Genomic DNA, 16,688 nt, shown 5'->3' on the forward strand with positions numbered 1-16,688 from the left:
CATGGCGAAGACAGAAAAAAGGATGGGTTAGATAGACGGATTAGGGGGTCACACTGTTTAATGCTTACTAGGAAATAAAAATAGTGGGCGGGCCTCGGAGGGTCGAAGGTGGGCGGGGAGAGGCATCGCTCCGATCGGCGGTCGCTTTCCACGCCGTCCCCACCCCTCTCCCTAGGGCTCTCCCCACTTCTCCATTTTTCAAGCATCCTTCTCGTCCAGGAACCGGCACCCTCTGCCTGCAGCGGCGTGAGCCCAGGAGACAGAGGGCGCCCGGGCGGCAAGAAGCGTCAGGGCCAGACCGGTGCCTGCTTCCGGGCCGACTCTGGTTCCTGACTCGACCCAGGTAGGATTCGGGGCCGGGAGCCCGAGAAGCCTGCAGCCACGTCCCGCGCTCCGCCGGCCGGCCGGCTGCACAACGAGCCCGATGCCCGCGCCGCGCCGCGCCGGCGCCTCTGCCGGCCGCCGGGGGTTATGAATGGGCGCAGCGGAAGCACCGCCCCCTCCGGACGTGACGCTCGGCCAATGGCAGCGCGGGCTGCGTGGATGGATGAGGTCAGCGCTGTCGTGTCGGGAATGGAATGTGTAAGTGTAACATTCAGAACCGGGTAACACTCGGCGACCGAACGCGGCGGTCGGCGGCGATCGCGGGGCCTGCGGAGCGCCGCTCGGGGCCGGCACCGCCGCGGGGAGGACGCGCCGCCGCCCAGCGCCAGCGCCGCCGCCCGCCGGGCCCCGCGAGCGCGGGAGGAAACACCGCCGGAGTCTCGGAGCCGCTGCGGGAGCGAATAAAGAGAGATGCAGGGATTTGTGAGGTTACGGCGCCCCAGCTGCAAGATGCACTAAGCCGGCTGCACCCGGGATCGGCTGACTTGTTGGAACCGGAGTGCTCTGCACGCCAGCGTGGATGAGTTGAAGTTGCTTTCCCGGGGCTCGTTTTTCCACGCTGCCGGGAGGAATCCGAGAGGCCCGGCAATCACTTCGTCTTGCCATTGATTGGGTATCGGGAGCTTTTTCTTCCCCCCTCTCTTTCTTTTCCTCCGTCTTGTTGCATGCAAGAAAATTACCGTCCGCTGCTCGCCCGCCCTGGGTGCGAGATATTCAGCCCCGCTCTCTCCGGTGCAGCATCGTGCAACCCCAAGATGAAAGGCCGAAGCGGAGAAAGTTAAAGAAATCGCCCACATGCGCTGGATCAGTCCACGGCTTGGGGAAAGGCATCCGGAGAAGGTAGGAGCGGAGAGTTTGAAGTCTTTACAGGCGGGAAGATGGCGGACTGGAGCTGAAAGTGTTGATTGGGAAACTTGGGTGATTCTTGTGTTTATTTACAATCCTCTTGACCCAGGCAGGACACATGCAGGCCAAAAAACGCTATTTCATCCTGCTCTCAGCTGGCTCGTGTCTCGCCCTTTTGCTTTATTTCGGAGGCTTGCAGTTCAGGGCATCGAGGAGCCACAGCCGGAGAGAGCAGCACAGCGGTCGGAATGGCTTGCACCAGCCCAGTCCAGATCGTTTCTGGCCCCGCTTCCCTGACGCTCTGCGCCCCTTCTTTCCTTGGGATCAATTGGAAAACGAGGATTCCAGCGTGCACATTTCCCCCCGGCAGAAGCGAGACGCCAACTCGAGCATCTACAAAGGCAAGAAGTGTCGTATGGAGTCCTGCTTCGATTTCACCCTTTGCAAGAAAAACGGTTTCAAAGTCTACGTCTACCCGCAGCAAAAAGGGGAGAAAATCGCCGAAAGTTACCAAAACATTCTAGCGGCCATCGAGGGCTCCAGGTTCTACACCTCGGACCCCAGCCAGGCGTGCCTCTTTGTCCTGAGTTTGGATACTTTAGACAGAGACCAGTTGTCACCTCAGTACGTGCACAACTTGAGATCCAAAGTGCAGAGTCTCCACTTGTGGAACAATGGTAGGAATCATTTAATTTTTAATTTATATTCCGGCACTTGGCCTGACTACACCGAGGACGTGGGGTTTGACATCGGCCAGGCGATGCTGGCCAAAGCCAGCATCAGTACTGAAAACTTCCGACCCAACTTTGATGTTTCTATTCCCCTCTTTTCTAAGGATCATCCCAGGACAGGAGGGGAGAGGGGGTTTTTGAAGTTTAACACCATTCCTCCTCTCAGGAAGTACATGCTGGTATTCAAGGGGAAGAGGTACCTGACAGGGATAGGGTCAGACACCAGGAATGCCTTATATCACGTCCACAATGGGGAGGACGTCTTGCTCCTCACCACCTGCAGGCATGGCAAAGACTGGCAGAAGCACAAGGATTCTCGCTGTGACCGAGACAACATGGAGTACGAGAAGTAAGTGGCTGCACTGGGTGACTTTGCAAGTGGCCCGGGCCCTGCCCACCTGGGTCCAGGTGCCACGGTGGGGGATGGAGGCGGGGGGTGGGGTGGGATACAGAATCCCAAGTATATTTCCTTCCTGAGCTGAGCCTGGGACTGAGCCACCTGGTTCAAGTGTGTGGCCAGAAGCCAGGGAAAGAGTTGGAACTCCTTGGGCAAACTCAGAAGCTTGGGAGCACTTCTAGACCAAGTAGAGGACCGTGTCTCCCTCTTGCCCAGAAAACCTTCAGGGCTGTGTGTCTCCTGTTAGGGATGAGTTCTGATCCAAGTTTGGAAGCTGTAGATGGGAGGGTGTTTTGGAGGGTGTTTCTGGAGACCTGGAGAGGCTCCGATCAACCGACAGTTAGTAGATTCCTCACACCTTTCTTTCCCCCTGACCCAGGCTTTGTTTGCAAAACTCAAAAGCTGGAGTGCCTGTTCCGTCTGTCCCTGCCTCCAAATTCTCCTCTCACTAAGTCTCAAATTCAGGTTAGCTGCTAAACTTGTATGCCCGTTTCCTCTTTCCTCCTTGGCGTTGACTTTTACCAGAAGGGAGATTGTCAACTTGTCAGGGCCTGTGGGCTTGCATTCATTCATTCATTCACTCACTCACTCACTCACTCATTCACACGTACCGACCCTGTCTCCTTCCTAGAGGAAACTTTTTAAACTGGGCCTCAGGCCTTCTGCTGTAAACTCAGCTGGCTAATTTAGATTTCCTTCCCCCCTTTGTTTTTGTCTATTTGCATATAAATCGTAGACTGTTACTCTTTGAATGGGTGTGAGATGCCTCCTTAGCCTCTGCAGTGAGGCAAGTTTTGTCCAGTTGCTAAGTAACCAAGTTGGTTACTTTGTAGCCCTTTCTCTCTTCCTCTTCCTTCCCAGTGACAGTAACTGACACGCTGGATTTGGGGTCAAAGTTAGAATCCACAAATGGGCTTTAACCTGAGCTAGGCAGGTCAGTTTCCTAATAGATGGGGTCAGCGCCCCAGACTCTCACTTATATCTGGCTGTGAGAGAGTTAGGGAGTTCCTACAGTGCATTTCCTCGTTATGCCAGTTAAAAACCAGAGCAGCCTTGTGCTGCCCAGGGAAGGAAGGGGAACCTCTCAGCTGAGCACAAGAGGAACTGGCAGAGGTTGGCCAATTTTCCAGATTGATTCGTGAAATGCAGAAGAGGGGGAAGTTCTCCCAAACCTGATGGGAACAGGAAGGGTTCCGGTGGGAAAGCAGCCCCCAAATGAAAGGTTTGATTGTTGTCTGTGGATTTCCTCGGACACCCCGGCCTCTGCTGGAGTGATGGGGAGGAAAATTAAAGCCCTCCAATACTTGATCATAGAGAGCAAAAGAGGAAGTATCAAGCATTTGGATTGTGATTCTCAAATCCCCACACCGTTTGCTTTTCAAGCATAAGAAAAGCCGGAGGCTAGGATCAATCCGGAATCTCTATTTTACTTTTACGCAGGGGCAGTTTTGTGTGAATGTGGGGTGCAGATGCAATGGAACTAAACATTTTCTCACGAAGGAAATTTTTATCTATGATTAGTAAGGAACGGCTTTGTTCGTACAGCGTTTACATTGAACTGTTCCTGTGGGTGCTTATAAGAGAAAAACGTTTGTAGGCTTTCAGGAATTTCTTTGTCTGGTGTGTATGGTGGAGTAACTCGAGCTGGAGCCTAAGCCATTCTGTGTCTTCTAAAGCAATCTTACCCAATTTTTTAAAAAGGATTATAGTGTTCTTCCTTCTTCTGAAAGGAGCTGAAGCTGAGATTTCATTTTAGGAAACTTGAAGTGTATATTTATTTGGGAAACACCCATACTCCAGTAAAAACGTCATATTTTTCCCCCTCTTATTCCCATAGTAAATATTAAAATCTTTGTATTTAATCTCCGGACGGAGTAGAAGTTTTAGAGTTCTAGGGAACAGCAATAAAAAGAGGTGGGATTTGGTTTTTCTGGTAGCTTTAATTTTTGCCAATTAAATTTAACTAATTTTTGACCTCTTTGTGATTGGGCCGAGAAATCTGACGCCTATATCCTTGTTTTGATTTATGTTTAAAGACCACCAGGGGTCAGGAGCTTCCGGATTGGATCTCTTGGAAAGAGTGGCATGTACAAGGAAGGCAAGTTTGCTTTTTCTCCCAAGCAGGGATTTTTTTTCTGGAGGGTCACCTCTGGGTTTTCTTTAGGTTCCCCTTTTGCACTCTGTGTAGCACTCACCTATCCAAGAAGAACAGGCTGGGGCTGCTGAACCTCTACCTTCAGCAGCCTGGTATTCCTGGAGTTTTAACTCATTCCTCTCAATGGATTATCAGAATTTTTATCCTCAAAAAAATGGTGCTCACAGACATTATTACCTCTTCTGGCTGACTTTGGAACACAGGGATTTGAAGCAAGAATCCTGAACTGTGGAAGTAACAGGGCAGCAGAACAAGCTTTGCGCTCCGGGGTCATAGCAGCCACTGAGACACGTAATACTTTGTAGAAGTTAGTTTCACAGACGTGAGCTCCAGAACCCAAGCCCAGTGCTCAACTCTCCAGGGCTTTACTGATGAGAGGATCCTGAATTTAGGGCTATGAGGTGGCCTCTATTAGTTTGCCTTCTTATACTGACTCCCGTGACTTTTGATTTCCCTCCTGAACATTAATTTATCTTTTTGTGGAGTGGGTGTTAGGTTGCTTTGTGATGCGCTAGAGCATTCATTTAGGGGATGGTTTGTAAAAAAAAAAAACCCAATCGATTTTCATCTACTCTTCTTTATTAGCAAGTGCCTATGAAAAGGCTTCAATTTAATTTGCTGCTGCTAGAAACCACATGTAAGTTTGCTTTGGACTTATGGGATCTGATAATTAGATTGGAAATTTATGGTAACATGGCCGCGTTAGGATACAATAGACTGTATGTACACAAATGTATCAACTAAGAAGTAAGTTGCCGTTGGCATTACTTCCTGCTAAACGGTGAAGACTTCAGTCTCACTTGAACTTTTGTCATCGACGACGCCATAGGTAAAGAAGAGCGACATACAATGAATGCAGATACTTTTGTAGTAGAGAAAAAGTAAGTTTTACCTGCCATTTTGGACCCAGACTTCCAGGGTTTTATTAAAACATTCATTTTAATGACACCCGTAATTAATTTTCATCAGTTACATATCTTAACAGATGTAGATGACACCAGCTAAAATAAGCCACTGCAGTGATTAGATGATTTGTAACGAGGCCTTGGAGAGATTCAGTCTGTTTTACATTCTTTGAGATTCTTAGGCGTCCTTCGAGGATTTCCGTATTTTTGCCTGGGCTTCTAGTTCGGATCCCTTTAAAGGGCATTATTACGAAACTTTAAACTTGGCTTTTTGAAATGGAGAAAAGAGAAGGAAATGAGAGATGGCATCTATCTTTGACCCTCCCAAGGAAAGCAGAGGCAACTATCTTAGGCAGTTCTTCTGGGAACGGGAGATTTTGTGCGATTCTTTTTGACATCTCTCTTTTCCTGTTTGCTAAAGTGGTCCCCCATAGTCCTGGTGTCTCTTAAGGGTGGGTGACCATCCCACTTCCACCAGTCTCTTTACACAGAAGTAGAAAATGAGGGACAGAATATTTAAGGGACCAATCAGAAACCTGGGTGGTGGTAGGAGTGGTCCTAGAATGCGGGCCCGCCTGTATTTTCCCTGGATCTGCAGTCTTTGGTTTGTAATTATAGACACCAGACACCCTTGGAAGCTCTCCAGCCACTTGGAGATCGTACTGGTAGTGTTTCTTAGGAGATTTCTCTTGGAATCTTTGGGGAAGCTGATGAAAACTTGGACAAACATTGCAAAGAAAGCACACATAAGATATACAGTTTTCTAAGAGCTAGTCTTAAGAGCTGATGCACCCCCGCTAACAGCATCCTCAGACTTAACAGTTCTATCTCTGGGGCTTAACTTTTGTCTTTATGTCTAACTACTGCAGATGAGTCCATGGAACTGCTTAGCCTAAGTAGGAGTTGTTTGTACCTTTCAGGTTTGCCCAAAGGAATTTTGGGAATTGGCTATGAATTGGCCAGACAGTGAGTTAAATTCAGGTGTCTTTAGAGCAAGAAGAAAAATATGCACAAGGCAATTAATAATGTTAAGTGACACTTTATGTTTCCCCTTATTATTATATATGTTCACAGACAAGTTCATGATCTAGCATTGAACCTTAGGCAAATACTTTTCTCCTCTGAAATGAAAGGTAGAAGTTGTGATTTACAGGTTTCAAGTGTAAAGTATTAGCATGTTTCTCCCTATACTTGTATGATAGTACAAAAGCCTTCCTAAAATAAGCCACATGAACGCAGGTTATAAATGAAGGCAGATCCAGCCCCTTACAAAATATTGAAGTGGGCAGGTGTGACTTCTAACACTGGGGTCCAAGTTCACCTGTCTCCCCCATTTCGTGTCTCTTTCTGAGCCTGCCATTGAAATGGAGAGCATCTCAGCGCCTCATTCAGGAGGGAACCCTGGGTAGAGGTTGAGGTGTCATGTGCTACTTCTAGGACATTTGCACTTTTGACTGAGTCTAGTCCAGCGCACGAAGGTTCCAGGAGAATCTGAGAAGTAGAGACCCGTAGGATTTTATCCTACAAAGAATGTCTTGCTACTAAGGCCTGGGCTGGCTTTCCCAGTAGAAGGCCACTTTGGGGCTCTTTGACAAGGACAAAAGGAGCACCTGGAAGTCACAGAATTAGCCAAAGAGGAGAGGCCTCACCCCTAGGTGTATGTTTTTCTTTTGATGTGAGCCCTGAGGTCTTCCCTTCCCAGAACACAGAGCTGGTAACTCCTGCCAATAATAACCTTGAGGGTGTCAATGACACTGCAAAGCTTGTTCTTTGGTAGGGCGTGGCTGCTTCCCTTACTGCCACCTTGCGTGGTGTCCAGTTAGGCCATATACCAGCTTGCCAAGCAAGGCGAACAGTGGTGAGGTGGCTTGTCTGAGGCCGCCCAGCTTGGAGGTGGCCGACATGGCTGACAATCCGTTTTCCAGCCCCCGGTTCTCTATTCCTTCGGCTCTGTTGTTCTATCTTTACTACTTTATGGTATGTCTCAGCAGCGTATTCAGAGTCAACCAGGTCAGGTGGAGTAGTCGCTGGATTCTGCTGCCTTTTTAAAAATGTTTGTTACGGGCATTGAATCCAGGGACGTTCTATCTCTGAGTTACACTCCTAGCCCTGTTCAGCCTTGTTTTATTTTATTTTATTTTATTTTTGAAACAAGTCTCACTCTGTTCCTGAGGACTTTGCTAAGTTGCTGAGGCTGGTTGGTCTCAAACCCAAGATCCTCCTGTTTCAGCCTCCCAAGCGCTGGGATTACAGGCGTGGGCCATCACACCCAGCTGGCTTCTGATGTTTTCAAATGTGAACATAGAAGCCCCTGTTTTCATGACCAGTTGTTTCCCTAAAGAGCTCATCTGCCTTGAGTGAGCTCCTGTAAGAAGCAGGGCCTCCCTCTGCACTGAGAGGTTTGCTGAGTGCCTGTCCGTCCCTTGAATTAACTTTTTTTTTTTTTTTTGGTGGTACTGGGGATGGAACCCAGAGGCCTTCTACCTCCGGGCTACACTCCCAGACCTATTTTATATTTTATTTGGAAAAAGGGTCTTGCTAAGTTGCTGAGAGCCTCACTAAGTAGCTGAGGCTAGCTTTGAACCTGCGAGATCCTCCTGTCTCAGCCTCCCAAGCACAGGAATTACAAGCGTGTGCCACCATGCCTGGCGAATTGACCTTTCTTAAAGCTCATTCAAGCCTTTCTGCAACAGCGTGGAGTGGACCCATTATACAGATTAGAAAGGAGGTTTCGGAGGGTAAAGGAAAGAGCTCAGCGTCACATCCCGTGAGGAGTGATGCCACTTTTAGGAGAGGTCTTAGGTCCCAGTGTTTATTCTCCCTCTTCTAGAATGTTGCTCCTCTAGGAGCAACATTTCTTTCTGTTTACAGGCAAGTTTTTAACACATGAAGTGTTAGGTGTTTGTATAGCAGCTCTGTTTTCTTTCTTTTTTAACTGCTTTCCTTTATAAACACTTTTCCCAAGGAAAGAATTTGGCCTGGAGGTGTGTGAAGGAAGGATCCTAATTCTGACATTTAAGCTCTGAACTTTTGCATTTAAGAAACGTTGCCACTTGGTCTACATGGATCCCGCTTCCAGCTCTCTCCCAGGGGGCCTCTCAAAACAGGGAGGAAGAGCCAGGCTTGGTGACTCACGCACACTTCGAATTCAGCATTTGGGAGGCTGAGACAAGAGGATCGGGATTCGGGCCAGCCTCAGCTACTTAGTGAGGCCCTTTGCAACTCAGTGAGACCCTGTTCCAAAATAAAGACTAACAAAACAGGGCTGGGGTGTAGCTCGGAGATAGAATGTTCCTGGGTTCCATCCTCAGTATCACAACAAAACAAAACAAAACAAAACCAAAACAAAAATCAGGGAAATGGAGGAAGCCATGATGAGTCTCCCACCTTCCAGGCTTTCACTGACAACCCCTACAGGGTTTCCTCCTTCAACTGTAGGTGAGCCACTGGGGCTGGGACTGGTCTGACTGTGGTCCCAGGTAAAGAGTGTCAGTTAGGCCTAGGAATGGGAGATTTTGTTTCTAGATTACGCCATACCTGCTGCTCCCAGAGCCTCAGGCCTCCGGAAAGCTGCTGGCTGTGGTAGCTTAGAGGGGAGAGCAAGTACTTAGCACATTCATGCCTGCTAGGCCTAGAGTTTATCCTAAAACAAAAACAAAAACAAAAACAAAACAAAACAAAAAAACAAGAAAGGAAAACAGTGTTTAAACAGTTAGAAAAGTTGTATTGTGGGAAACTGGGAGGAAGGTATAGAGGGTGTGAACATGAAATTAATTTTTATTTTATTTCTAATCCTGTCATAAGAGCTAGCTAGCCACTGTTGTTAAATTCCGATGGGATTGTTCTACTCTGACGTATAAATAGACTGGTATGCTTATATCATTCTGTTTCTGCGTATTCAAGTACCTTGTGTGGATATGCACTGTTACTTAATTAATAGTAAGGAAGTGGCGAATTCAACACAATTTTCTTCTTGTTTTTTGCCAAATGACTCCTGGTAGTATCTGGGGCACTGCAGTGAGTCACACTGGTTTCTGACCATTCTCTTGACCACGTAAGTCTGTCGGGTTTTTTGAAGTTGAAGTCCGATTTCTAACGTACTTTAGATTTTTTCCCCCCACAGTATTGAGGATTAAACACAGGGCCTTGCACATGCTAGGCAAGTTCTATGCTACACAGAAATTACTCTCTATAGTCTTGAAAATAGGTGTGTGTGTGTGTGTGTGTGTGTGTGTGTGTGTGTGTGTGTGTTACTAGGGTTTGAATTGAGGGGCGGTCTACCTCCAAGCTATACCTCCATTTCTATTTTATTATTTTGAAATGGGGTCTTGCTAAGATGCTGAGACTGGCTTTAAACCGTTGATCCTCCTGTCTCAGCCTCCTAAATATTGGGATTACAGGTCTGTATCACTGGACTGGACTCTTGAAAATAGGGTTCTTAAGCCGGGCGTGGTGGCGCACGCTTGTAATCCCCGTGTTTGGGTTCGAAGCTAGCCTCAGCTACTTAGTGAGGCTTTCAGTAACTTAGTGAGACCCTGTTTCCAAATAAAATATATAAAAAGGTCTGGGAGTATAGCCCGGAGGTAGAAAGCCTCTGGGTTCCACCACCAGTACCAACCCCCCCCCCAAAAAAAAAAAATATATATATATGGTTCTTAGCCAGGCGAAGTGGGATTACACACACTTATAGTCCCACTACTTGGGAGACTGAGGCAGGAGGATCGCAGATTCCCAGCCAGCCTCAGGTACTTAGTGAGGCACTCCACAATTTAGTGAGACCCTGCTTTTAAATAAGAAATAGAATAAGGTCTGGGGGTGTGGTTTGGAGGTAGAATGCCCCTGGGTTTAATCCATAGTACCCCCCAAAATCCCAAAAAAGAAAAAAAGAAAATAGATTTCTTAAGATATGATTTTTTCCTAACATAACTTCACCATAGTACCTTTAAATTTTACATTTTCTTAGATATTTATTTCCCATCTCACTCTTTTTTCCCCCACTAGAAATAACTGTGATAAATTTTACTGTAGTTAGTTTTCCTTCTCCACTAAGGTCTCTCTAAAAACAACAAAGACCTTTCTCCAGGTGCCCCAATCCCTGTCCCAAACTCACTGGGGCAATAGCTGTTTTCAAGGCTAGGCAGAGCACCCTTTTAGGGAAGTAGCCATCATTAAATGACTGCTTAGATAAACATTTGTAGGTGTTAATTGGCCTTGCAGGGGGTCTTTGAAGCTCCCAGCACTGTTCCCTTTGAAGTTTTGTTTTTGCTCCAGCCAAAAACCTCCCCTCATCTCCTTGCAAAGCAGGCAGAAGCTCTGTGCACCTTTCTGGGGTTTTAGAGTCTGCAGGCCTTGCCTGGGAAGGTGTCCTCTCACTACTTGTAGCAGTTCACCTAGGCCACAGTTACTCCCTTCTCTTGGGTTGCTGACTCTGTGGTCAGTAGGAAGTGAACTTGGGCAGGCCCCTTCACCTGGGCACTCAAGTTGGGGGCACTAGTACTAGTACAAGTATTCTCAGTGATTTAAAAAAGTGAGAAGAAAGCAAAATGAACCAACAGTTTATGTTTACTTATTTTCAGGGCCTTTTTAAAAATTTCTCCCAATTGCTTTTAATAGTAGTGAGAGATTTGCACAGAGACACAACCTCCTTTGGTGGCTCTGTTTGCCTTCTATGAAGACTTCTAGAAGGGAGAAGCTGCGACTCTGGACCCACAAGATGACTCACAAAGATTCCTCGACTTGGTTTTTTTTTAACCTCTCAGCCTCAGTTTCCACCTCTGGATATGGGGATCACGATACCGGCCTCACAGGGTCATCAAGAGGATCAAAGGAGGTGGGGTGTGTGTGAATGTACCTCGTAAATGCTAATATGCTCTATCGGGTGTTATTAGTATTAAAAACCATCTTCCTGACACCTTTCTGATTAACCATAGTGGTTCACTCAAGTTTCATAACAGTAGGCTCCAGAAATAGCCCTGCTCATCTTTCTCCAGGAACTTTATTCCCAGGCAATAGTGGTGGGCACCCAGGACATCCAGCCTTTACTTCATGGTCCCTGGAAAGCCCTACATGGGGTCTTCAGGCTGGAGCTGCACGTGGCCGGGGAGGAGGTGGGAGCTGGTAGAGGGTCATCCCTGAGGCAGCCAGGCACGTGCTTTCCTCCTTGTCCTCTCTGTTGTGTTTCATGGGCGTGCTGGTGCATACCTATAATCTCAGTATTTGGAAGGCTTTGACTGGAGGATTGCAGGTTCGAGGCCAGCCTCAGCAGTAGGGAGACTCATCACAATCTAGTGAGAACCTGTTTCAATATTAAAAAAAGAGAAAAGTGCTGGGGGTGTAGCTCGAAGATAGAAATGCCTCTGGGTTTAACTCCCAGTACCAAAAAAATAAAAAAGTGAAAATAAATTTAAAAATGATAAAAAAATGTAAAAGAATGCAAATGCAGGTTATTTCTTTTGCAGTTGGCTGGTACACCCTTACCAGCCAGGGGTGACATTTAGAGGAGCAGCTTGTATGAATGGAGCCGAGCTACTTAGCAGTCTTTCTGAGCTAGGTCAGCAGGCCTTTAGGTTGCAATGAGGAAAAAAAAAAATCACTAGGATGCCATAATTCACAGCCTTTACTGTGAGGGAAGGTGGGACACAGGGTCCTTTGTCCCTGGTCTGATCAGCACCTGTGCCCATGTGTGCATCTGCCAGCCGTGGCCAGTCTTTCCTGGACTCTCTCATGGTACAGGTCCTGGAGGAAGCTGGTCTTTCTATTCCAGTGATCATGGCTCCTTCTGGGAGAGCCATTCCTACTAGGCCATGACTTGAGTGTGCGGGGGACCGGATGAGTAGAAGATGTGCCTGTCACATTACGGACTGCCCTTGATTTAATAGGTGGACATTCCTTTGCAAGAAACAACCTGAAGTAGCTTCCTGGAACAGGTGCTGTGGTCAGGGGAAGTTGATTGTGGCAGGTACTGTTGAAGCCATATCCTGTTGGCACTTATGTATTTGAGCCCAGTTGTTGATGATGGCAACAGCAAACCCTGCGTATCGATGGATTGATGTATGGTGTATTAGGTACTGGGTAAGAGCAGTATCTTTTAGTCTTTATGCCCACATAGAAATAAGATGCCCGCTTTATCTCTGTTTTACAGTTCAAAAACAGAGGCAGGCTTTAAAAATGACTTTTGAGGAATATATACTTAGAATATAAACAGGCCATCCGACTTCCAGGACTGTAGTGTGTGTGTGTGTGTGTGTGTGTGTGTGTGTGTGTGTGTGACTGGGGATTGAATTTAGGGGCATTTCACCTCTGAGCTACACCCCTCGCCTATTTTATTTTATTATTTTATTTTTTGCGGCACTGAAGATGGAACCTCAGGGCATTCTTTTTCTGAGCTACACTCCCAGCTCTATTTTTATTTTTTCTTTATTTTGAAACGGTCTCACTGAGTTTCCAAGAGCCTCACTTACTAGCTGAGGCTGTCCTTGAACTGTGATCCTCCTGTCCCAGCCTCCCAAATGCTGGGATTACAAGTGTGCACCACCATGCCTGGCTTCTATTGTTTATTCTTTATTTTGAAGCAGGGTCTCACTGAGTTGCAAAGGGCCTCACAAAGTAGCTGAGGCTGTCCTCGAACTGCGATCCTCCTGTCTCAGCCTCCCAAATGCTGGGATTACAAGTGTGTACCACCACGCCCAGCTCCCTATTTTATTTTAAAACAGGGTCTCACTAAATTTTAGAAGGCCTTGCTAAGTTGCTGAGGCTGGTGTTGAACCTGTGATCCTACTGTATCAGCCTCCCAATTACAGGGATTACAGGTATGTACCACTACCCCCAGTTCAGACCCATATTCTTAACCATAGCACCTTATGGTTTTTATTTCTTTATTATTTCTTTATTTTTTTGGTACTGGAGGTGGAACCCAGAGGTCTTCTACTCCTGGGCTATACTCCCAGACCTATTTTATATTTTATTCAGAAACAGGGTCTCACTAAGTTGCTGAGAGCCTCACTAAGTAGCTAAGGCTGGCTTCGAACCTGTGCGATCCTCCTGATTCAGCCTCCCAAGTGCGGGGATTACAAGCGTGCACCACCATGCCCGGCACACCTTATTGTTTTTAAACAGCTGGTGTCAAGCCAGGCGTGGTGGCACAGGCTTGTAATCCCAGCATTTGGGAGGCTGAGGCAGGAGGATCAGAGTTCCCGGACAGCCTCAAGCTACTTAGTGAGGTCCTCTGCAACTCAGTGAGACCCTGTTTCAAAATAAAGAGCAAAAATAGGGTTGGGGGTAGCTCTGATGTAGAATGCCTCCTGGGTTCCAACCCCAATACCGCAAAAAAACAAAAACAAAAACAAAAAAACCCCATATATATATATATATATATATATATATATATATATATATATATATATATATATATATATTCAATAAGACTATACCACCCCCCCCCCACACAGTAGTGTGATTAATTTTGATTTATGATGATTTATGATGTATCCTTTGGGATTTCTTCCCAGAATTTATTTAATCTTACTTTAGGAAGTTTAGGGAGACAGTTACAACCAGTTTTGGCAATCTGGTTTCTCAGCCAATAGCAGAGGAGAAGCAGTCATTTAAAGGGGCGAGGCCTAGGTGCTGGGACTGGGGGCACGCTCACTCCTGCAGAGTGCGGAGGGCGCATGCTCGGCAGCAGGGCCAGCTGGTCTTCACCCGCCGTGCTGCTTTACTTCTGAGAGTTATATCTGGTCATTTCCTGACCCGCGTCCTTGTATGTGTGTTGCCAGCTCTCTTTCTTCCCAGATCTGTCCACAGGAATGCCCCTCCCACCTTTAAATGACGGATCAGTAGTTTAAACTCAGAAGACATGTTAGTATAATGTGAGCCTGCCGGGCGTGGTGGCGCACGCTTGTAATCCCCACTTGGGAGGCAGAGACTGGAGGATCGTGCAGGTTCGAAGCCAGCGGTGCTGGTATAGAGACCCTGTTTCCAAATAAAATATAAAAAAAGTAGGTCTGGTAGTGTAGCCCATACGTAGAAGGGTTCCATCCTCAGTACCACCAAAATATAATAATAATAATAATAATAATAATAATAATAATAATAATAATTAATAATAATAATAATAATACGAGCCTGCCACACTTAGCTCGCCTTGTTGACGTGGGTTCCATGGACTTAGTGAAGAGAGTAGCCTCAGACCAGGGCAGCTACTGAAGATGTGACATATGGGAATTGGAGTTTGTAAAAGGGAGGTCCCCGTGAAGGGAGGAGGGCATGTCCAGTCTGTTCCCTAGGAGTGTCCCTGGCTGATGCATTGAGATGCATTGACACAGGTCACCAGCTTGCTTTTTTTCTGTACTCCTAGAGAGGGGCCCAGCATGGGAGGCGTGGAGGAGGATCGATTTCCCATTTCCTGTTTGCATTCCAGCACCCTGAAACATTGTTGGAAGTTGTCTGCGTGTCACTGATAGAAAGAGGGGTTTGTAGTTTTAATATGGAAGGGAAGGAGGGCTTCCCTGGAAAGTGGCATTGAGCCTCCACTCTAGGTACCAGCAGAGTCCCACACCAAGCCTGACTGATACATAGTAGGTGGAGGGGTTTTGTTGTATAAATAGAAAAATGTTACATTTATTTAATGTTGCACTTGTCAACTATACAGTCAGTCTGAAGCTTGTGTATATGTTGCTTTAAAACCTTTCTCCTTGGTTCATAACATAGGCCTTCCGGAACATCCCTCCTCCAGGCTCACTTGTTTGTTTTCTGATTTGCTCAGGGTTTCTTTTTTGTTTTGAAATGAGAAATTTCTTTCAGTAGCCAGCCAACCATTCTTTAGTTCTTTCCCTTCTTCCTCTTCCTCCTCCTCCTCCTCCTCCTCCTCCTCCTCCTCCTCCTCCTCCTCCTCCTCTTCCTCCTCCTCCTCCTCTTCCTCCTCCTCCTCTTCCTCCTCCTCCTCTTTTTTTCTGCAGTACTGGGGATGGAACCCAGGGGTATTCTACCTCTGAGCTATACCTTCAGCTCTATTTTTTATTCTTTTACTTTGAAACAGGGTCTCAGTGAGTTGCAGAGGGCCTCACTAAGTAGCTGAACCACCACGATCCTCCTGTCTCAGCCTCCCAAATGCTGGGATTATAAGCGTGCGCCACCACACCTGGCTTCCAGTAGCTTTTTCTAAAGGTGCTTTCTTTTCCTTCTCACTCTCTCCTCTCTTTTTCTGTTTTTTTTTTTTTTAATTTTTAACAGTCGTATTAGGTATGAGTATTAGTGAAACCAAATTAAAATGAACCAGGGGGGTCTGCTGCATGATACAAATCTAAAGAATTTATTGCTACAGGCAAAACCATTATGACCCTTTTATGATTTAATTGTAACAGTCTGTAGATATTGGGACCTTCTCTACTTCCTTTTAATTTCAATTTTCTCCCCAAAGGTTGGTTGAATAAAATTTTTGGCTTCCTTTTTTTTTTTTTGCCTAGGTTACATCTAAACTCTGCTGATACTGAAGCAGTGCCCTAGAGCGTATAGGAACATAGTGCTTAATTGAGCTATCAGCCTTCTAGTGAAATCATATTGAGATTTATCAATTAATTAAAAAACAGTGGGAGACAAAAAGCAAAAAGAAGGTATGTGATGGTTTCTAGCACTGGCCTTCACTGACTACCTCCGAAATCTCCTGCCTTGCTTATGGAATCATCTGAAATATCATATTCAAGTACTCAGGGAGGACAGATGGAGTGGATGATGTGTACTATATTGCAATTATAAATACTTCTTAGTAGGTCTTAAAAATTGATTTGGATTTGGTGACAATCATGACATTTGGTTAAGTATGAATTATGTTTTATGTTCACCCAAAGGTTGGAGGGGCCTTTTTCTAAAATGATTGCAAGGTCTGTATATCTGAAGCAATCTGAAAATCCAATCAAATGACACCTAGTACTGAATGCTTCTGCTTTACTGAGAGGCAGAGGATATATATATATTTTTTTTGTGGAGACACCATTTCTTGTATGCTGCATGCTCCTTTAAAATTCACATTGCATTAAAAAAGCTACCTTTAAACAGCACTTTTTATGATGACTGCATTTTTAAGTATGCAAGGGTGATGTTGCAAACCTGTAAATGTAGGGCAGTCATCTTTTATTGATTCAAAGAGTGGGAATGTGTAATATTTTTTGTATTTGGTTGTTGAGTTATATTATGTGTTTTTTTTTAAATGAGCAGTATTTTATGTTAAGATAAAATTTAAGTACCTCAGTGTTTAGTACAGTTAAAAGATGGGA

General features: G+C 46.0%; 1 protein-coding gene across 1 annotated transcript in view; it reads left to right on the plus strand.

Moving 5' to 3' along the window:
- Positions 1 to 1,348: 1,348 nt before the first annotated feature.
- Positions 1,349 to 16,688, plus strand: part of EXT1 (exostosin glycosyltransferase 1) — a gene marked incomplete at both ends in the record, with an annotated part of 303,747 nt that continues 288,407 nt past the window's right edge. Inside the window, one exon of the mRNA XM_080695298.1 lies at positions 1,349 to 2,310. Within this exon, the coding sequence (XP_080551424.1) occupies positions 1,349 to 2,310 (962 nt within the window). The remainder of the gene's footprint in view (positions 2,311 to 16,688) is intronic.

Source organism: Muscardinus avellanarius, assembly GCF_963383645.1.
Source record: "Muscardinus avellanarius genome assembly, chromosome: 4".
Taxonomy (NCBI): Eukaryota; Metazoa; Chordata; class Mammalia; order Rodentia; family Gliridae; genus Muscardinus; species Muscardinus avellanarius.